Raw genomic sequence first — 24006 nt, forward strand, 5'->3', positions numbered from 1 at the left:
AAATTTCAAGATTCTCATATCAGACCTTCTTTCTTTTAAGTAAAATTTGACATGTTGCCATTTACATTGTGTAATTAAAAACACGTTTTTAAGGCATTGGTGCTTTTGTTTCCTAACCCTATCAAGCTCACTCAATATTTGTGTGTAACTAGATACTAAATTAAAGGGGGAATTCACCTTTAAAATAATATTTTATTATTCCAGTGACCTAAAATGCTAAAATGTAACATCTTTGTAAGTAGCCTTACATATCACTCATGAGATTGTCTCTACAACTTCTCTGGAGATCCATGGTAACAGACTACAGACTAAAACCTTTGCAAGTTTGGTCCTACGGTCGTACGACTGCCTATTTTAAGGTTTAAACCATTTCGTAATGTTGTTTAGACCCTGATTACACTGCTTTTATGTAGTGTTTGCTTACCAGAGTTGTTTTGGAATCTTTGAAAAATGGGAATTGGACTGAACCCCCAACAAAGCCGGAGAATGCAACAATACAACTAGAGTTTTTCCTGTCTTGTTTATCTTTTCAGACATCACCAAAAATGTAGTAGACTACATTAATGTGTGTCAGAGAAACGAACAGAGCTTGGAAAAACAGTGTAAAAGCAGTGTAAACTGGGCCCTACAACATACAAGTGAAAACAAAGGATGATGTGAGACAAAAAGGAGACCTGCTGATATGTGGTTCATAATGAGGATTCAAATTCAACAACTTTTTTAAGCTGGTGTGGTAGTGACCAGTGCTGAAGGAAACTGCATTACTTAAAAGTCATTAATGGGAATCTGTCAACAGAATTTTGCTATGTAATCTGAGAGCAGCGTCATGTAGGGGCCAAGACTCTGGTTTCAACAATGTGTCACTTCTTAGGCAGTGTTTTCCTAATTTAATACAATCATAGTTTTATCAGCAAAATATTATCACTACATGACAAGCTGCCCTCATATAGAATCATAGAATCATAGAATCATAGAATCGTAGAGTTGGAAGGGACCTCCTGGGCCATCTGGTCCAACCCCCTGCTCAAAGCAGGATTCGCTAAATCATCCCAGTCAGATGTCTGTCCAGCCTCTGTTTGAAGACTTCCATTGAAGGAGAACTCACCACTTCTCGTGGCAGCCTGTTCCACTCATTGATCACTCTAACTGTCAAAAAGTTTTTTCTAATATCTAATCTATGTCTCCTCCCATTCAGTTTCATCCCATTGCTTCTAGTCTTTCCTTGTGCAAATGAGAATAAAGTTGATCCTTCTACAATGTGACAGCCCTTTAGATATTTGTAGACAGCAATTAAGTCTCCTCTCAGTCTTCTCTTTTGCAAACTAAACATTCCCAAATCCTGCAACCTTTCCTCATAAGACAGGGTTTGCAGACCGGTCACCATTCTGGTCGCTCTTTTCTGAACTTGCTCCAGTTTGTTGATGTCTTTTTTAAAATGTGGTGCCCAAAACTGGACACAATATTCCAGATGAGGTCTGACCAAAGAGGAGTAGAGGGAAATAATGACTTCACGTGATCTAGACTGTATGCTTCTGTTAATACATCCTAGAACTGCATTTGCCTTTTTTGCTGCTGCATCACACTGTTGACTCATATTCAGTCTGTGATCTATTAGTATACCCAAGTCTTTTTCACATGTGCTGTCACTTAGCCCTATTCCTCCCATTCTATATATGCTTTTTTCATTTTTATTGCCCAGATGTAGTACTTTGCATTTCTCCCTGTTAAAAACCATTCTGTTAGTTACTGCCCACTTCTCCAGTTTATTTAAATCTTTTTGAATCCTCTCTCTCTCTTCTCTAGTATTAGCTATCCCTCCTAGCTTAGTGTCATCAGCAAATTTAATCAGTTTACCCTCAATTCCTTCATCTAAATCGTTGATAAAGATGTTGAACAATACAGGGCCCAGGACAGAGCCCTGTGGTACCCCACTTGAGACATTCTTCCAACTGGATGTGCAGCCATTTACGACCACTCTTTGGGTCCGATCACTAAGCCAGCTATGAATCCACCTAACAGTTGCCTTGTCCATTCCATACTTAGTCATTTTTTCAATAAGGATTGTATGAGAGACTTTGTCAAATGCTTTGCTGAAGTCAAGATATACTATATCTACAGCATTTCCTTGATCCACCCAATCAGTGATACCGTCATAGAAGGAAATTAAGTTAGTCTGACATGACTTATTAGTTACAAACCCATGCTGACTCTGTTTGATCACTTCATTCTTATCCAGGTATTGACTTACATGTTGTTTAATAATTTGTTCAAAGATCTTTCCTGGTATAGAAGTCAGACTCACCGGCCTATAGTTGCCTGGGTCCACCTTCTTCCCCTTTTTGAAGATAGGAACAACATTTGCTCTTCTCCAGTCTTCTGGCACTTCTCCTGTTCTCCAAGAATTTTCAAAGATTATGGAGAGTGGTTCAGAAATTTCTTCTGCTATCTCCTTCAGTACTCTGGGGTGTAATTCATCTGGACCTGGAGACTTGAATTCATTTAGGTTAGCTAAGTGTTTCCTCACTATCTTTCTGTTTATAGATATCCTGGATTCTTCTATTCCCTTAATAGGACAGTGAATAACAGTTGGTGTTACATTTCCTTTCTGAGAGAAAACAGATGCAAAATAGGAATTTAAAAGTTCAGCCTTCTCAACATCCTGTCTTACCATTTCATCATTTTCATCCTGTAAAAATCCTATAGCATCTTTGACTTTTCTTTTACTTTTGACATATCCCCAAAATCCTTTATTATTGCTTTTGACATCTCTTGCAAGCCTCAATTCATTTTCAGCTTTAGCTAATCTGATTTGTGCCCTGCAGATTCTGCAGACAGCATTATATTCTTCTTTAGATATGCCTCCCTCTTTCCATTTTATAAACATTTTTTTCTTCCTTTTTAGCATGTGCTTAAGTTCTGTGTTCACCCATCCTGGTTTCCTTAAATGCTTCCTATTCTTCCCTCTTTTCGGAATTGTTAACAACTGTGCTTTGAGAATTTCATTTTTCAAGATTTCCCATCCTTCCTGGACATTTTTGTCTTTAAGGATATCCAGCCATTGGATCCCTCCAATTCTCTTTCTGAATCCCTTAAAATCTGCCTTTCTGAAATCTAACCTTGACGTCTGAGTCTTCACAGGTCTTCCGCCTCTAGTTATCCAAAATTCTAAAATAGCATGGTCGCTACCTCCTAGGGTTCCAGCCACTTTTACCTCCTCAACCATTTCCTCCCTGTTTATAAGGATTAGATCCAAGGTAGCAGTTCCCCTTGTTTTCTCCCCTACCTTTTGGAAGATAAAGTTGTCAGCAAGAGAGGATAAGAATTTCCTTGACCTATTAGTTTTGCCTGAGAGAGATTCCCAACAAATGTCTGGATAGTTGAAATCTCCCATGACAACTATGTCATATTTTTTGGAGAACTTGGCCATTTGATGCATAAAGAGTTCATCCATATCTTCAGCTTGCACAGGCGGCCTGTAGTAAATGCCTACAATGGTGTCCTTTCCATTGTTCTGTTCTTGTATTCTTACCCAAACAGTTTCCACAGAACTCCCAGTCTCTGAAGCTTCAATCTCTGTGCAGATATATGCGTTTCTAACATACAATGCAACACCCCCTCCTCGTTTATCAAGTCTGTTTCTTGCAAATAAGTTGTATCCTTCTAGTCTTGTATTCCAATCATGTGTATCGTCCCACCAAGTTTCAGTGATTCCAATGACATCATATTTCTTTTCCTGTGTTAGTAGTTCCAATTCTCCTTGTTTGTTGCCCATGCTTTGTGCATTAGTATAGAAACATTTTAGTTTGTGATTGGTTTCTCTTTCTCCAATATTTTTATTAATTAGATTCTTTCGTCTTTGTTCTTCCTTTCCACTTCTATTAGCAGAGTTCTCAATAGCATTTGTCAGGTGTATGGCTTTTTCTGGTCTTTTGCTTCCCTTCCCATGTTGTTCTAGTTTAAAGCTCTCCTTACAAGTGTAGCAAGGCGACTTCCAAATACATGCTTTCCAGTCTTCGAAAGGTGCACCCCATCTCTAGCAAGTAGTCCATCGTATAAGTAGTTCACTCCATGATCCAGAAATCCAAATCGTTGCTGACGGCACCATCGACGTAGCCAGTTGTTCACCTGCAGAATCTTATTCCACCTTCTTGTTCCATGGCCATCCACTGGGAGGATGGAAGAGAAGACCACCTGCGCTCCCAGTTCTTTCACTTTCTTGCCTAAGTCTTCAAAGTCTCTGCAGATGGTTTCCAGGTCGTTTCTTGCGGTGTCATTTGTCCCCACATGTAGTAGCAGGAATGGGTAGTCATCTGTAGGTCTGAAGAGTCCTGATATCCTGTCAGTCTTGTGGTCCAACCACGCCCCACCACTGATTTGCATCTTTCTGTCAATATACAAAGTACACATAGAGCTGTCTATCAGTTGTGTGGGCAGGGTTGTACACAGCTCAACATTTCAGCTCTGCTACAGTATATTTGCAACAGAGAAAATTGGGATTCTATCACAACTGTTGCATCCATTCAAATATGCTATACATACAGTGTAAAAGTTTGAGCGCCCCTGGTCAAAATTACTAAGCTAAGCAAGTTGAAGATTAAATGATCTGCAAAAAGGCTAAGGCTAAAGATAAAACATTTCCTTAGAATTTTAGGAAAAAAATTGTAATTTTTTACATTTTAAAAATTACAAAAAGGAAAATGGGCCAATGCAAAAGTTTGGGTACCCTAGGAAATATGTTCTCAGATAACTTTGACAAACGTTTCAGATCTTAATTAGCCTGCTAGGTTTATGGCTTGTTCACTATCATCAATAGGAAGGGCCAGGTGATGCAAATTTCCCAGCTTTATAAAAACCCAGCTTCCGCTAAAAAAATAGTAGCCATGAGTTCTTTTACTCTGCTACTTAGCAATCTGAAAGTGAAAATGGTGGAAACCCACAAAGCAAGCTAATCTTATAAGAACATAGCAAAGCATTTTCAAGTTGACCTTTCTCAGTTCAAAATATAATTAAGAAATGGCAGTTAACAGGAACAGTGGAGGTCTAGATAAGGTTTGGAAGACCAAGCAAAACTGCAAAGAGAGCTGCCCGTAGGATTACCAGAGATGCAAATCTGAACCCCACTTTACTGCAAAAGATCTTCAGAAAGATTAGCAGACTCTGGAGCTGTGGTACATTGTTCTACTGTTCAGAGACAGTTGCACAAATATGGCCTTCATTGAAAAGTCATCAGAAGAAAACATCTCCTGCATCCTTGTAAGGGGTGTACTGGGACTGACTTATGCCCCACTCCCTTTGCCTAGTCCCTGTTGTTATGTGTTATGTCATGTATGTTTTGTAATGCTGTTACTGTGTAATGTAATGTGTAAATATATACGTTGTAGGGAAAGTGCAGTACTTAAGTTAGCCCACTAGATGAGGACACTTTAGCACACTTAGAATAAGATAACGTGGTGCCCCAGGAGTACGGTTGCCACAATTGCCTTACCTCCCTCCAAGGGAGAGTGATGTCATGCCTTGGTGCAAGGAAGGGATTTCTCTGTCAGGTAGTTCCGGCATAAAACACAGATCCCGCTCCAGGCCAGCAGAGGGAGCCCTAAACCCGACTTGAGGGGGGAGTTAGGAGTTAGAGTGTGGACAGGGAAGAGAGAGGACGTGGGAAAAGGAGCTGGAGATTGGAGGTACAGCAGAGCTCATCTCAAAGCTTAAGTGCCAGAAACTGGACCCCGGAGTCCGAGGCTGTGATGATGCTAAAGGTCACAAGAGGCTGCAGATCCTCTGTTCCCAACTGAGACTCGATGACACAGCAGCAATGTGTGAGCCTGAGACGCTATTAGGAGCAGTTCATGAAAGAGGCTACAGCTACCTGTCATGCGAGTGGAGTTCTACATAAGTAACAGCACGGTGGCTGAGTGGATAGCCTTGCAGCGCTGGAGTCCTGGGTTCGAATCCCACCAGGACAACATCTGCAAGGAGTTTGTATGTTCTCCCCGTGTTTGCGTGGGTTTCCTCCGGGTACTCTGGCTTCCTCGCACATTCCAAAGACATACTGATAGGGAATTTAGATTGTGAGCCCCATCAGGGACAGTGATGATAATGTGTGCAAACTGTAAAGTGCTGCGGAATATGTTAGCACTATATAAAAATAAAGATTATTATTATTATTATTATTAAAGGTATATGTGGAGAAAAAATGACACAGAATTTCAGGAAAAGAACATCTCCCCAACAATTAACGATGGGGTGGATCAATCATGCTTTATGGTTGTGTTTCTGCCAATGGAATGTGGAACATTTCAAGGGTAGAGGGAAGAATGGATTCAATGAAATTTCAACAAATTCTTGATGCAAACATAGCATCATCTGTAAAAAAAAAGCTGGAATCTCACAGAGCTGGAAGAATTTTGCAAGGAAGAATGGATAAAAATCCATCAAACATGAACTGAAAGACTCTGTCTGACTAGAAAAAGCATTTACGTACAACCTGTGATACTTTCAAAGGGGGTGCTCCTAGGTACTAACCATGCAGGGTTCCCAAACTTCCAAACTTTTGCATTTGCCCATTTTCCTTTTTGCTATTTTTAAAATGTAAATAAGACAATATTTTTTTAAATTAAAATACAAAGGAAATGTGTCTTTAACTTTAGCCCTTTTAGAGATAATTTCATCTTCAACTTGCTTAACTGTTCATAATAACACTAAGTTTGATCAGGGGTGCCCAAACTTTTACATGCCACAGTAGGTGTTTGCCCCTACATTAATTTGCTGTCAAATTAAGTTGCAAAATCCTGCTGACACACTGCCTTTTAAAATGTAATGAAAAACAAGAACATTTACAATGAATTTTCAACAGGCTCCTCTTACAGCCTGATTATGAACCATCCAGATTTTTTTATAAAGAGTTTTACTAGTTGTTAAATAGTTATTACATCACAAATTCTCTCTCTTTTTTGATGAACAATATCCTTAGATCATCACTCAATGATACTTGCGCACCAGATAAATAAACTATTAACCCTACCATGCATAACTATGGTAATCTGTACAATTTACTAGTTATAGAATCCAAATCTCCCTGTAGTGTAAGATGAGAACCAATTACTCAGTTCAGTATATTTTTTACACTTGTCAAAGCAAGTATAAAGTAAATGAATTTTACTATGTAATATGTATATTTATTTCACATACATTCATTTTTGTTTTCAGCAACTTGAAGAGGTTTTAGAAGAACAATCAAGGCTTTATTCAGAGCTTGAGTTTTATAACTGGGAACAAGATAAGAATCCTGTGGAACACAATGAAAGTTTATATAGAACCAATAGTTTACCATCTACTTCTTCTTGTGCAGTTCACAAAGAAGATCAAGGTACTCAAGTAAACCAGGGAGTAAGCATAGCTCAGTCACAGAAGATTGACTTTAGCACTATTATACAAAATGTAAGTAAAAAAAAATGATATATCATATACATACACAATAAAGCTTTGTATTTTTATTATTTGGCATAACGCTTCTTTTGTCTTTTGGATGTATTGTTGAATATTGAAGCTGCCTCAAGGCATTTTTTTGGGGATCACTTATAAAGTACACACAAAGCATCATATTCACAAAAAAATGTTCCGCTCATCACGTTCTTTCCAACAGCGCTATTCGTTGGAGGAGGTATATTCTTTCCTTGCCTCTGACACTGATAGCGAGGAAGAGGATCCCACATTTCTTTAATTTTCGGATTCTTCATCCTCCTCCTCTTCTACTTTGTCCTCCTCGGGTCCTGCGGAACCTCCACGCAGATTTCCCAGGACAGAAGATGAGGCAGCACCCACCATTTCAGAAGATGAACCAGAACACCCCATTGCGGACCCCATATGGACCTCGCTCCCCAAAAATTACGAGCCACTGATTCCTGATTTTGTGTCAGAATTAGAAATCAAGTTTGACCCCACCGGCCTCACAGAAATAGACTTTTTCAAGGTCTTTTTCTCTGAGAATTTTATTAACCTCATGGTGGACCAAACTAATTAATATGCTCGTCAATTTTTGGCACAAAACCCTGGTTCATCATTTTCTAACTGGTCTACTGTAGATAAAGTTGAAATGATGCAGTTTTGGGGCCTGGTCCTTCACATGGGGATAATGAAGAAGCCAGAAATTCGGCAATATTGGTGTGTTGATATTTTATTCAACACTCCAGTGTTACGAATGGTCATGGACCGGATGCATTTTGAGGCAATTCACAAATTCCTGCATTATACCGATAATGCACAGTGTCCCCCACGAGATGACCCCAACTTTGACCGTCTGTTCAAAGTTCGGCCGGTCATCAAACACTTCAACAAAAAGTTTGCTGAAGTGTACGTGCCCCAAAGGGACATCTGCATGGATGAGTCCATAGTTCATTTTAAGGGAAGGCTCATATTTGATCAGTACCTGCCCAGCAAGAGGGCCAGGTACGGAATTAAACTGTACAAACTATGTGAGAGTACCTCAGGGTACTCCCACAGGTTTAGAGTTTACGAAGGAAAGGACATTAGGATTGAACCCCCTGAGTGCTCCCCTGTCCTGGGAGTGAGTGGGAAAATTGCATGGGATTTGGTGCACCCACTGCTGGATAAAGGTTATCACCTCTACATTGATAATTTTTATACCAGCATCCCACTCTTCAAATCCCTCTCTGCATGAGGTACCGCAGCCTGCGATACTGTCCCCAAAAATCAGAGGCCTCCCAAAAATGCTACTTGGGCAGATGCTCAGAAGTGGTGACAGCAGAGCCCAATGTAGCGAATACCTGGTGGTGGTCAAGTACAAGGGCAAGAGGGATGTCCTTCTCTTGACCACCATACACGGTGATGGCAGTGCCCTCAGCACTGTACGAGGTACCTCTACACAGGTTTGCAAACCGGACTGTGTACTGAGGTACAACAAAAACATGGGGGGCATTGATCTCTCTGATCAACTCCTACAACCGTACAGTGCTTTGAGAAAGGTCAAGATGTGGTGCAAAAAGCTGGTCGTGTACATCATACAAATGGCAATGCTCAACCCTTTCCTTCTGTCACGATGTGCACGCCACACAGATACATCATACCTTTAGTTCCAGGAGGTAGTGGTTAAGGCCCTGATATTTGGCACTCAGAAAGGAGCAGGCCCCAGTACTTACGGAACTGAAGATGCTTGTGTTGTAGCAGGCCAGCATTTCCTGGGGGTGGTCCCACCAAATGAAAGAAAAGGTAAGCTGCAAAAAAGGTGCCGAGTGTGTTACAAAGGGGAATACGCAAGGACATCATTTATTAATGTGACACCTGCCCCGAACAACCTGGCCTGTGTATGAAAGATTGCTTCGAATTGTATCACACCTCCATGCACTAATAATTTACTTAGATTTACAGGAAACAATAAATTAGTTCCAAAAAGGGGGCACATTTAGATAAGTTACTTGGAGGTCTAGCTTCCAAAATCATGTCACTTGTGTTTTTTTACTGTTTAGGCATCAGGGGCTCTGTAAACGGTACATGATGCCCGCAGACCATTCCATCAAAGTCTGCATTCCAAAACGTCACTCACTACTTTCCTTTCAAGCCCCGATGTGTGCCCAAACAGTTTTTTCCACATATGGGGTACCAGCGTACTCAGGATAAATTGTACAACAACTTTTGGGGTCCAATTTCTCCTGTTACCCTTGGGAAAATAAAAAAGCAGGGACTAAAAGATCATTTTTGTGGGCAAAAAATAGGATTATTTATTTTCACGCCCGGGCATTATAAACTTTAGTGAAACACTTGAGAGTTCAAAGTTCTCACCACACATTTAGATAAGTTCCTTAGGGGGTTTAATTTCCAAAATGGGTTCATGTGTTGAGGTTTTCTACTGTTTAGGCACATCAGGGACTCTGCAAATGGAACATGACGCCCTCAGACCATTCCGTCAAAGTCTGCATTCCAAAACGTCACAACTTCCCTTCCGAGCCCAGACGTGTGCCCAAACAGTAGTTTTCTCCCACAAATGGGGTACCAGCATACTCAGGACAAATTGAACAACAACTTTGGGGTCCAATTTCTCCTGTTACCCTTGGGAAAATAAAAAATGGGGACTAAAAGATCATTTTTGTTTGCAAAAAATAGGATTTTTTTTTCACACCAGGGCATTATAAACTTTGGTGAAACGCTTGGGGGTTCAAAATTCTCACCACACATCTAGAAAAATTCCTAAGTGGGTCTAGTTTCCAAAATGGGGTAACTTTTTTGGAAGTTTCTACTGTTTTGACACATTCGGGGCTCTGCAAACGGAACATGACACCCGCAGACCATTCCATCAAAGTCCGCATTCCAAAACGTCACTACTTCCCTTCCGAGCCCCGATGTGTGCCCAAACAGTAGTTTTCTCTTACATATGGGGTACCAGCATACTCAGGACAAATTGAAAAACAGCTTTTGGGGTCCAATTTCTCCTGTTACCCTTGGAAAAATATAAAATTGGGGACTAAAAGATCATTTTTGTGGGCAAAAAAATAGGATTTTTTATTTTCACGCCCGGGCATTATAAACTTTAGCGAAACACTTGGGGTTTCAACTTTCTCACCACACATCTATATAAGTTCCTTAGGGGGTCTAGTTTCCAAAATCGGGTCACTTGTGGGGGGTTTCCACTGTTTAGGCCCATCAGGGGCTCGCCAAACGTGATATGGTGTCCGCTCTCAATTCCAGCCAATTTCAGTTTGAAACAGTTGAGGCGCTCCTTCCCTTCTGAACCCTGCCGTGCGCCCAAACAGTGGTTTTCCCCCACATAGGGGGTATCGGCGTTCTCAGGAGAAATTGCACAACAGCTTTATCTGTTCATTTTCTCCTTTTACCCTTGTGAAAATAAAAATTAAAATTGTTGCTAAATGATCATTTTTATGACTAAAAAGTTAAATGTTCATTTTTTCCTTCCACATTGCTTCTGCTCCTATGAAACACCTGAAAGGTTAATAAACTTCTTCAAAGTGGTTTTGATCAGTTTGAGGGGTGAAGTTTTTAGAATTGTGTCACTTTAGGAATTTTCTGCCATATAGACCCCTCAAAGTGACTTCAAATATGAGGTGGTCCCTAAAAAAATGGTTTTGTAAATTTTATTGTAAAAATGAGAAATCGCTGGTCAACTTTTAACCCTTATAACTTCCTAACAAAAAATAGTTTCCAAAATTGTGCTGATGTAAAGTAGACATGTGGGAAATGTTATTATTAACTATTTTGTGTGGCATATTTCTCTGTTTTAAGGGCATAGAAATTGCAAAATTTTCAAAATTTTTGCCATATTTTGTTTTTTTCATAAATAAATGGAAGTCATAGCGAAGAAATTTTACCACTAATGTGAAGTAAAATATGCCCGAAAAAACATTCTCAGAATCACCAAGATCCATTGAAGCATTCAAGAGTTATTACCTAATAAAGGGACAGTGGTCAGAATTGTAAAAATTGGCCCGTTCAAGAGTGCCTCCTCAAGACATGATTCATGGGGCATAATCCGGTGACTCAGGTGAAACAATTTCAACCTGGGAATGAAATGCGGTTATTGGTGCTCAACGTGGGGAACAAATTCCTAGCCAAGTGGCAAGGACCCTACGAATTGTTGTAAAGGGTCAGTGAGGGCTATTATAAAGCAAATAGTACCAATATATGGGTGCACATCATTAGAAATGATTAGATGAGATGTGCAAAACTAGTCAAGATTGACTCGTCTTTATCACATAGCAAGGTAGGATCACAAAGTTTAGATGGTCACCTTGCACAATAAGCATAACTCTACGTATAAGACCACTTTTTTTGGCATGCTCCAATGCCACCTTCCCCTTAGCTGTTAATGACTTCCAATATTAGTGGTCACACGCTGTATATATATATGGCACAATATCCATGTGCATTGTTAATGGCAGTCTGCGCATTTCCTACACAGTCTCATGGGTTACAAACCCCATCACTACCTATCTTTGTATAAGTAAATAGTTCTGTAAACAATAACGTTAGCTATGATGACTTCTAAGTAAATCATGACTGCTTTGCTCTATTGTCATGGCCAGCTAAGGGCCCCCGTCACACATAGCGACTCACCAGTGATCCCGACAACGATATCAACATGTCTGGATCGCTGGTGAGTCGCTACATGATCGCTGGTGAGCTGTTAAACAGACAGCTTCACCAGCGATCAGCACCAGCGATGCCAAGCGCACGGCGTTGCTGTGTACATTAGTTACCAGCTCACTGCCTCAGCGCGCTGGTAACTAAGGTACACATCGGGTATCTAAGGGACCCGATGTGTACCTTAGTTACAAGCTGATCGCTGGTCTCCCGCCTATCACACGCAGCAATGCGGGCTGGCCAGCAGGAGACCAGCGATCAAAGAAACGTCCATGGCTTTCCTACAGCGATCAGCGATACTGGCAGGGGGGCCGGTCGCTGATCGCTGTCACACACAGCGATCTCGCTGGTGAGATCGCTGTTGTGTCACAAAACTTGTGACTCAGCAGTGATCTCGCTAGCGAGATCGCTATGTGTGACGGGGCCCTAAGGCTATAGCAGTGGCCTAAGCGCTACTGGATAATAGAGGATCTTCATAATGGCTTCAGTCAAGCCAATCAAAGTGGGATCAATTACAGAGTTCTATAAGTTTAGGTAAAAATCATGATTTTAAGTTTTAATGATTCTTTAACTTCAGTCAGAAGCCAATTTTGAAGCCCAACTAGTTTGATCAACAAGTTGAATATTTTACTGATGGAGAATGTTGTATGTCTTTGTGCATCTCTTATAAAAAAATTTGTTTTACTCTTTTTATAGATCAAGAAAACCCTTCAAAGTTTTAAGAACTCCTAAACATGAAGGAAAATCTGAAAGCTTGCCTTACATGTCTTCTAAACTCTATTCATCAATTCACAAGATTTGTAGAATGCCTACAAGGGAAATCTTCACTCACAGCGTGCACTGTCTTAACTGGTTTAGCATGACACAATTTTCTGTTTCCAGGTTTAGAATGGTGTAAAATAATAAACAAAAAAGGGACACACAACCAGATGATTCCATTTCTGCACTTCCTTGTTCCCCTGCAAGTCTCTGTATATCTTTCTCCATCTGGACAAATACAGTATGTGACTCAATTTAAGTATAAGATTTACTTTACTGCTTTGATGTACCCCCAGCGCTTCCATATGGTGGAATTCTAAAACATCACAATGAAGATGTTTATGATGTAAGTTTTGTTGGTGTGTTGAGCCCTAGTCATTAGCATCTTATATACTGAGATAAATATGTATGCAATCATAAACAAGGAATATGCAGTCCTTGTTAGTAAAATCTAGTAAGAACTATTAAAGCTCAGTCAGCGAATTTAAGATTGCAAATAATGTTTAGGAATGCGCATACATGCTAGGCATAAAGGCGCTAAAGCACAGCTCAAACTAATTCTATCCAGTCATACTTTTGATGTGTGAAATTATGCTGGGCCTCCCTCTCTACATTTACAGCAATTGTAACAAACAAGTGATGGAAACCAGTTGAATAATCACACCGCCATTCTCTCCTACATATGGTAGGGGAGAAGTGGAGAAAAAACACAGCTAGCTGACCTGAGATATGGAATACAATGTTACAAACAATCTAGCCCATGCACATCAGTATGCAGAGAGTTAGAAATATAATGAAAAAATCATGATTCATTGGCTTTGTACTATATTAACCTATTCTATTATTTCTGTTTTCGGTGATTCCTTTGTATCCCCGATCATATTGCACCCACACACACGAATGATACACCATTTTAAAGGTAAACTTGCCCCCTTCAGCAAGAAAATAGCTAAACAAACCACACATCCATGATTTGATCACAAAACACAGTTTAAACATTAATTTTCATAAACCTGCAGTAAGGAAAAATGACCTGCAGGTAGCACCACAGTACCCCAAAGAACACTTCCAACATGTTTGTAAACATGCACTGCTTTTTCACTGATTACTTTGCCCCCACACACAAATGATACACCATTTGAAAGGTAAACTTGTCTTCTTCAGCAAGAAAATAGCCAAACAAACCACACATTCATGATTTTATCACTAAATACAGTTTAAACATTCATTTTCATAAACCTGCAGAAAGACACAATGACCTGCAGGTGGCACCTCAATCGGAAAACATTTTTTTGCCTCTACTTATCAAAACAATTTATTGTATTACCAATCTACATATATAAATACCTGTCTGTATTCATCAGGTCATGAAATACATTTACATTTGACCAGCTCGCTTTTTCTGAAATTGTCTGTACCCCCAACGACCAATGTGTGAAAATTTCGCAAGGGCCAAGCTAGTCTTTAACATACTAAAATATTTGAACTGTGCAATATTGCCATAAGGGGATACAGTTTTTTTTGATACCTTTACAAGATGGCAGACTAAAGAGAAAATAAATATTAACGAGGATTTGTTAGCATGTCAAAAGTGGCCAGGATTTGCTTTTGGTTTTTACCAAGGATGCATTGCTCTTGGGTTAATAATGAGAAGTCTAAAGGAACACCTAAGAGAATTATGAGTCATGCTCCCTTAGTAAGCATTAGAAATATTAACACTAAATAAAAATGCTAATTTCCTTGGAACCATGTGGCTGGTAAAAATGAAATACTCAAGGGAACTAGTGGAATATAGTGAGAGCTAAAAGTGTCCATTTTTTACTTAGTGACTAGTGACAGATCCTCTTTAAAGATGAAAAATGAGAGAGTTCACACCACTCATAAAAGAAAATAGCTCTTCCTGGATGCTGGGTTATAATTTACTATGAGATGAGCTATCTCAAATTTTGTAATTTTTTTCTCAAATATGTTAATATATAACAAGAAATAGTAGGAGGAAGTCCTGGTAGTACTATTAAGACGGTATTGCAAAATGGTATTTACATTTCTCTTTAAAGTCACTTTTCCCTATCTGCAGACACAAAGTAGGATAGTAGATTATGAGACCTCTCTATGAGGAGATAAAGATTTTACAATTGTGCATGACTTGAGGGTAATTTGATATATGACAGCCCTCTATGGTGCTAGACTTTCTGTCCAAACTGCATGCTCCTTAATAGTGATTAGTCGTGGTACTGGAATTAAGGCCATTTGCACATGATGCAGTTTTACTGCGTTGTTTGTAGCTAAACCATGGATTGGACAAAGAAAGGTTGCCTTCTTTATACTCTCTTCGGGATCCATTACTGTTTATTGACCACAAAACATTGCACCAAGTACCGACCAGTGTGAATCTGCCACATACGTGACTTATTTCATCGTTACAAAGGACACTATATTGGACATGCTAGTTTATGTTTGATTGTCTTTCTATTATGCAGACGAATGAAGTGAAGAGTAAGATCACACTTACTTATGTGGTTATATGCTGAGCACTACGGCAGGGTTTCTGTCAAAAATCTTTTCCAATGGAAACACTGACAGAGCCATTCTAATGAATGAATGAGAGTCAGTGATAAGCGGTCATAGAGGAGCGCTTAGGAAGCAACCCAGGGGCAGACAAAAATGTCAGGTCTCCACCGCAGCTCCAGCCGAAAACCTCCAATGGAGGATAGGAGCAATGAGAAAATGGAAATGGTCTTAGGAGCGCAGGAAAGAGACTCAGACAAGAGATGGGGTTAAACCACAACGCGTTTCGACGGAGAATTCGTCTTCCACCTGATGAAGACAGATTCTCCGTCGAAACGCGTTGTGGTTTAACCCCATCTCTTGTCTGAGTCTCTTTCCTGCGCTCCTAAGACCATTTCCATTTTCTCATTCTAATGAATGAAGTCAACTTCATTCAAGTTTTCATTTTAGGGAATATTGACACAAAGCCCAACAGCGAAGAGCACTGTATAGGTTTTCACTTATCCCTAGAGGGTTAGTTTTTAAGATGGGTCGTCGACACCAAATGTTTGATGGAGCAACACCTGGAAAATTCACAGATTAGGAAAATGACAGCTCCGTTTATTGTATAGTGGCTCCAGCAGGATATTGTAGATCTAGTAATATTCCTTTGAATAAGGGCATAAGTACATTACCCAGCCATGGCCACTATGTAGTTGATGAAGCTGTGCTGTGCATCACTGCAACTGATCACATCTGATCCCTGGAATGCTATGTGTCGCACCCCCACCTATCCTATCATAAGGATATGATATCAATATTAAAGTACCAGACAACCCCTTTCCTGAACTTGTCTATTTCACTGTGTTTTTATTTTTCTTTGCTGTTTATTCAGTCTCACTAGAAGTAACATTTTCTGCTTTGTTCATTAATGTAACAATACTTAAGTAATGGATAAATTACTGCAGCAAAATTACAGTATATTGTTAATGTGTGTAAATGTGCTATTTAATAAATCAATATATAACACTACGGAATAATGTCCTTATTATGTGGTTTTTTGTATAAAGCAATGTTGCAGCTCAAATCTTGATTCCAAACTGAGAATTTCATTAATGTGGGCACTTGGTTCAAGCAGATTGCTAGAACCACTGCAGAACTAAAAGAGGGATGACTTTGGGAATTGACTCCATAACCTATGTAGTAGACATTGTTTATATTTAATTTTATTGGATTAGGCTGGGGTCATTCTTATTTTGGATGTTTGCGTTTGTGTGAAAAGTGCTTTACTAGGGTGGACTTTAGGAATACAGTAGATATAACTTACTAACTGTTCCTTCTTCTCTCAACTTACCATGTATTCTGATATTTGTGTATGCTGCAAATACAATTTTTAATATTAAGCTACATTTTAATATTAGACAAACAGAAGGGCAATCTTTTACTGATGATTCACTAAAAGTTTCCTCCACAGGTTTTTTTTTTCAGGGGTATATCTCTTTGTGAATGAGGATTTTATGCCTTTTTATAGATGTTGGTCTAACTTTACTTTTACATTTTGCATGGAAGGCTTTCAGATACTGTAAGTTTGAAAATATAAAGTTGAATTATTTGAAATCCATTTGGGTCTGTTACATATACAGGGTGGGTCATTTAATGGATACACCTAAATAAAATGGGAATGGTTGGTGACCCGGATCGACTCCCTGAATTTTCAGAATGAGCAAAACAAAAATTGGAACTGGACGCTCAGTTTACCCAGAACATTATGTTCAGTGATGAGGCAAACTTTTTTGGGTGGGCCATTTATATGGATACACCTAAATAAAATGGGAATGGTGACAGTTTTCTTGCGTAGGGTATCTTGCATTGAAATCTGCTGCAATGACCTGGGTACTACTTTCATCAGACATCAACACAATTTCTATCCGCTCTTCACGTGTTAACCTCTGCGGCATGTCAATGGCTGTAAACAAAGATAAACTTGTAAATAACTCAAGAAAGAATAAAGTTACATTAAAACAAAGGGCATCATTGTTTTTCTTGTGAAATTCTCAATAAGTTTGATGTGTCACATGACTCTCTTCCCATTTAAAAAAAAAAGTTGGTGTCATGATCCAAGGTGGATCTGACAAGTAAATGGACAAAGTGAACTTTTTTTCCTTTGGCTTGGTGCCAAAGTGGGTTGATTGCCCCCGGTGGCCATTAGAATTATTACACGTGGTGTTGTTTGTACTAAGTTGCCCCGGTGGTGATGAGTGGTATTACACTTTAGTTTTAATGTGCACGGATTATAAAACAGGTGTGAGGCTCTATAAGAGTGTCAGGTGTGTTCAATCACGGTGGGTGATAGGTCTTCAGTTTGTCTTTCACAAGTAAGTCTGGGTGAAAGATGGAGCTGAACGTGAGTCCTGGGCAGCCCAGCCAGAGGGGACAAGTGGCAGCTATGGAATCTGCAGGGAGTGCTGGCATGGATTGGTGGAGTCCAACAATGTGGTCTGCAAGAAGGGCTGGCATGGCATGGTGGAGTCGCAGTTTATGGTGTCAGCAGGAAGTGCTTGCATGGCTTGGTGGAGTGGCGACTATGGTGAGAGTTGCACTCAGCATGCTGGACATGGTTGCTGAAAGCTGGACTCAAGCATGCTGGACTTTTTGGCAGAAGCTGGACTCATCTTTGGGACTCTGTTTACTGGGCAGCTGCAACTGGTGGTGGACTCTGCTCCAAGGCTGCCTATGGTGGTGGATCCGGTTATGGTGATGGATCCGGTTGAAGGAGAAGATGCACGAAGGTGGTGGGCTCTGTTGCGGGGAGCATAAGCAACAGAGCAAAGCTAAGTGGTGTCCCCCTGTGTTGTCATTTTCCCTTATGTGTGTTTAGTGCAGTGGTGGGATTAGTTTCAGCACCGACCAATTCCCTAGTGAGGGTTTAGGTGCAGGGCGAGTCAGGGTTTTGAGGTTCCTGTGCGTCGCCCGGTGCGGAACCGACATAGGGAACGATAGGAGTGTAGAGACACTGACTCAGGGGAGTGCAGGAGGTCTCCACTTCCCCGTTTCCCTATCGCAGGGCCCTCCGTTGTTATTGTTACCCAGGTTTTCCCTTTATTATTTAAATTTGCCTTACTGGAGGTGGGGTTTCCAGACTTACGTGTATTACCTAAATTCGCCTGTTGGAGGCGGCGTATCCAGCTGCACGTGTTATTATTTAAATTCGCCCAACTGGAGGCGGTGTATCCAGGGTCACATGTGTCATATGGGTTCGCCTTGCGGTACTCGCTGCGTCCAGACACACGTGACCGTGACAGTTGGCTCCAAAATGGCAGACTTCAAAATGGCCACCATGGTCACCACCCATCTTGAAAAGTTTTCCCCTCCCATATACCAATGTGCCACAAGCAGGAAGTTGATATCACCAACCATTCCCATTTTATTTAGATATATCCATATAAATGGCCCACCCTGTGTAATGTTTTGGTTAGGAAGTCAGGTGTGAATTGTATGGATTTGATTGTTGTCATACTGGTCAAAGTATTGCAGACATTTCAGGATTTCATGGTATCTGTGAATCATAATGTATAAGTGCCTAATATTTAACATTACAACTTTTATTCTTATTGTCTGCTTGAGGTCTAATGTGAAGCTTCCACAATCAATGATGGTTTTGGGAGCCACGTCGTCTGCTGATGTAGGTCCACTGTGTTTTATCAGGACCAAAGTCAGCACAGCCGTCTAACAGGAAATTTTAGAGCACTTCATGCTTCCCTTTGCCGTCAAGATTTTTAGAGATGGAAATTTCATTCTCCAGCAGGACTTGACACCTGTCCACACAGCAAAAAGTACCAATACCTGGTCTAAAAACAACAGTATCACTGTGCTTGATTGGGCAGCAAACTCGCCTGACCTTAACCTCTATGGGGAAGGTCCTCTTGGAGGAAGATGAGAGACACCAGAACCAACAATTTCAGAGGAGCTGAAGGCTGCTATCAAAGCAATTTGGGCTTCCATAACCTCAGCAGTACCACAGGCTGATCGCCTCCATGCCATGCCGCATTGATGCAGTAATTGATGCAAAAGGAGCCCCATCCAAGTATTGAGTGCATTTACTGAACATACATTTCAGTAGGCCAACATTTTGAATTTTAAAATCATTTTTTCAAGCTGATGTTATAAAGTATTCTAATTTACTGAGATAATTACTTTTGCGTTTTCATTGGCTGTAAGCGATAATCATCATCATTAACAGAAATGAACACTTGAATTAGATCACTCTGTTTGTAATGACTCTATATAATATATGAGTTTCACTTTTTCTATTGAAGAACTGAAATAAACTTTTTGATAATATTCTAATTTTATGAAATGCACCTCTATGCATGGCTCCCTCATCCCTATCCTGGTATGCATGGCCCCCTCATCCCTGTCCTGGTATACATCATCTTCTCATCACCATCCTGGTATGCATGGCCCCCTCATCTCTATCCTGGCATGACCCCCGCCTCATCACCATCCTGGTATGCATGGCACCTTCATCCCTACTCTGGTATACATGGTCCCCTCATACCTACCATGGTATAAATGGTCCTCTCATACCTTATCCTGGTATACATGGTCCCCTCATCCCAATCCTAGTATGCATGGCCCCCTCATCCTCATATGCATGGCCCCCTCATCACCATCCTGGTCAGCATGGCCCCCTCATCACTATCTTTTTATACATGGCCCTTTCATTCCTTATCCTGGTATGCATGGCCCCCATCAGAAAAACATAAAAAAAACCATAAACCATTCTACTTACCTTCGCTCCGCTCAGGTGTGAGTGCCTGTTCAAAGCAGTTAAAACTGGTTTGAATCACTGACAGGTAACCAACTTACGATTTTACTTAAAAAAATGCTTTCTCCCAATTAATTTGCACAGCACTGTAATTTCTACAAATTTAGCCAATCAAAAATATTCAAAATTAACGACGTAATGTATGTGATGTGGCAATTCATTAGATGTCGCACAGAATATGTAATACATGTGATTTTTTGCTCCTTTAGATATGTGTTCAAGAGATTTTAGCAGCTTGCTAGATTTAAATAAACATAAGAAGACACACCTCCCTTCACAAAACATAAAAGAGAAGAACAAAGAGGAGAGGCAACAAGCAAAAAAATTGATGGGATTGAGGATATACCTTATATACAGTACCTATACCACAAAATTGAAGCAATGGCTATAGGCTTCTCCTACAATATAAGGAGATATGGATGTTTAAGACAGACACACAATTGCCGAGTTCAAATGAGAAAAATAAATACTCAGTTCAAACCTGTTCTCCCCAGTTAGCTTATCTGTTTTTCAGCAGAGCACAGAGGCTCATGAAAGAGAATGGGTTACAAGTAGTGTTGAGCATTCCGATACCGCAAGTATCGGGTATCGGCCGATATTCGCGATATCGGAATTCCGATACTGAGTTCCGATTCTTTTTGCATATCGAATACCGGAAACGGAAGTTCCCATAATGCTATCAGCCAGTTTGATTTGATTCAGCCAATGAGGAATCCTCAGAAGTGTGGGCACATCCTGTTAGGCATGTAGGCATGTTAACTAATGGCATGGCTGTGATTGGCTGCTGAAATGATGTCATGATGCACTATAAAAGCCGCTGCTGCCGCCATTTAGGGTTCACTCTGCTGTGAATTCAGTTAGGGACAGGCTGCTGTTCAAGACTCTGAGGGACAGTTAGAGATAGCGATTTTCCAAATTATATTGTGCTTTACCCAGGCTACATTATCAATCAGTGTAGCTTTCTTTTGCCTTGCAGCGCTGTTCACAGCTGTCTGCAAGGTCTGTGTGAGTGCAGCTCACACTGTGTAGTGTGTCCTGCAGCCACCTCTGGTTGTAGGCCGCTCAGCGTGCGTCACTGCCTCATACATATTTTTATTTTATTGCTGCTAATTTTTCATTAATTCTCCTATTAGTGTGCATCCATCCGTATCCATATACATTGGTTGCAAAAACTAAAGGAGTAGACAACGGAGCCTTCCTGCAGTCTTTCAGTGCTAGTGCCCAGTTATCTGCACTGTTCATGGCTGTCTGAGAGGTGTCTGTGTGTGAGTGCAGCTCACGTTGTAGTGTGTCCTGCAGCCACCTCTGGTTGTAGGCCACTCAGCGTGCGTCACTGCCTCATACATAGTCCTTTTTTTGTTTTATTGCAGCTCATTTTTCCTGATTTTTTGCTCCTATTACTGTGCTTCCATCCGTATCCACCTACATTGGTTGGTTGCAAATGCTATATAGGAGTAGATGGAGGAGCCTTTTTTCTGGCTTGTGCCCTGCAGCCGCAGCCAGATTAGTATTAGCCTATTTTTTGGAGCCTCATCTATTGCATTGTAGGTTACTTTCCTGCATTGTAATAGCTCCAAAAAGTTTGTGATACTATCGCTTTCACATCTTTGGTCACATCCTTTTTGTTTTTTGAAAAAAAACACGTAAATAAAGTTCACCAAACACTCCACTTGACAGTTGTGTAGGCCACATTAGCTCATATTAAAGTGTAGTCCACACACTTTGTAAAATTAGTGTTTCTTATACCTGTTAGCAGCTGTTCAGGAATAAGCACACTAAGCCCCCCTCTGTACTTTTCTGCCTATCTTTATCAGTCTACCAAGATGAAGAAGGCAGGGAGTAAGGCACGTGGTCGTGGGCGTGGAGTTGCAGCAGGGAGAGGACGTGGGGATTCAGCAGGGAGAGGATGTGGGGATTCTGCGCCTGCTGCGGGCACCAGTGACTCAGCATCCCCCAGTTTTACCAGGCAACAGTCCTTTATGCGCAGCTTTGTAGGACCTCGCCGTACCCCACTGCTACGGGACGAACAAATTGAAGCCGTTGTTGGATGGATGGCAGCTAATGCATCGACTTCAATGACTTCCACATCCTCTCAGGGCCAGAGCACTGAAGAGCAACCATCTGTCTCTTCACCACCTGCCAAATTGCCCAGGCAGTCAGAGAGCCCTGTACAGGAGCCATCTCATTCTCTACTTCTGTTCTCTGAATCTGTTGGCTTGGAAAGAGGGGGCCAGCCAAGCAGCATTCTAGAATGTGAAGAAGAGGGAGTATGCAGTGACGTGCAACTGCTTTGTCCCTCTGAATCTGAAGAGGCAGTTGGGCCAGTGCCTATGGTCAGCACACCTCAGTACGCATCAGATGATGAGACTCAGGTGCCACTTTCTGGTGCGTACAGTGCTGCCAAGACTACCCAGGAGAAGCAGGTGTTTGAAGAGGGGAGTATAGACGATGAGGTCCTTGACCCATCATGGCTTGAGGAACAGGAAGGTGGTGGGAGCAGCTCTGTGGAAGAGATTCTCCGAACGGCCAAAACAGGAGGGAGAGGGAGGGGGCAGACTTGGTTGCCTGTAGCCTCCGCTTCGGCACCCGTTAGGAGCATTCCCCTTCCAAAACCCAAAATGGGGGCTACCAGGACTTGCAGTGCGTGGTCCTTTTTTGACACAGTTGCAGATGACATTTGCTTTGTCAAATGCAAGCTGTGTCATCAGAAAGTCAAAAGAGGGAAAAGTGCCAGCAACCTCAATACCACAAATATGTGGAAACATGTGCGGATCAAGCACATGGTGGAGTTACAAAGACACACTGAAGACGTAGGCCAACCTACAGCACCACCTACCACCTCTTCAGCTTGTGTTGTAACCTCTTCCTCCAGCTCACACACAGCTGGCTCGGCTTCCTCACAGGATCGCCATGGAAGAACTTCTGGCACTGTTGTCAAGAGACCCAGTGACATTCCATCCACAGCACCACGTTCCCGTTCATCCTCACACTCCCAGGCCACTCTACAGCCATCGGTAGCACAGGCATTGGAGAAAAGGTGGGCATACTCGGCAAACCATCCCCGAGCACAGGCTCTGAATGCTGGCATTGCCAAACTACTGACCCTTGAAATGCTCTCATTCAGGCTGGTGGAGACTGACACCTTCCGTAAATTCATGGCATTGGCAGTCCTACAATACACCGTGCCCAACCGCTTTTATTTCAGCAGGCAAGCCGTCCCTGCCCTGCAAAAGCATGTGGAGGGAAAAATTAAACATGAGGTACTAAACGCCGTCAGTAGCAAGGTCTACCTGACCACCGATGCGTGGACCAGTAACCATGGACAGGGACGATACCTTTCCCTCACTGCCCATTGGGTCAATGTTGTGGAGCCGGGTACAGATCTTGAGAGTGGCGCTGTACGTGTTCTGCCAACTCCAAGGATTGCAGGAATCCAGTCTGTACACATTGACTCCTCCTCCCTCTCCAGTTCCTCAGAATCAGCGCTGCAGGAGCCTGTTACGACCGATATGAGCACAGCTGTGGCCAAACGTCAACAGGCCGTACTGAAATTAATTTCTTTGGGGAATTGAAGCCACACAGCGCAGGAGCTCTTGAATGTCATCAAGCAGGAGAGCGGCGTGTGGTTTGTGCCAACGAATCTCCAGCCAGGCTTGGTAGTGTGTGACAATGGCCGAAATCTGGTGGCAGATCTGGGCCTAGGCAACCTCACTCACATCCCATGTCTGGCACATGTGCTGAACTTGGTCATGCAGAGCTTTCAGAGGGACTATCCGGATCTTGATGCACTGCTGCACAAGGTCCGCATAGAGTGCGCTCACTTGCGG

At 41.5% G+C, this 24006-nt stretch overlaps 1 protein-coding gene across 3 annotated transcripts in view; it reads left to right on the top strand.

Annotated features, from left to right (window-relative positions):
• Positions 1–13714, top strand: part of ITPRID1 (ITPR interacting domain containing 1) — a 440936-nt gene extending 427222 nt beyond the window's left edge. For all 3 annotated transcript variants that reach the window (XM_073549929.1, XM_073549928.1, XM_073549930.1), the window contains exons 13-14: positions 7204–7434; positions 12802–13714. In XM_073549929.1, the coding sequence (XP_073406030.1) occupies positions 7204–7434; positions 12802–12837 (267 nt within the window). In that variant the 3' untranslated portion in view covers positions 12838–13714. The remainder of the gene's footprint in view (positions 1–7203; positions 7435–12801) is intronic.
• The last annotated feature ends 10292 nt before the right edge of the window (positions 13715–24006 follow it).

The sequence above is a fragment of the Dendrobates tinctorius genome, unplaced genomic scaffold (assembly GCF_039654945.1).
Source record: "Dendrobates tinctorius isolate UK_male_01 unplaced genomic scaffold, ASM3965494v1 ptg000162l, whole genome shotgun sequence".
Taxonomy (NCBI): domain Eukaryota; kingdom Metazoa; phylum Chordata; class Amphibia; order Anura; family Dendrobatidae; genus Dendrobates; species Dendrobates tinctorius.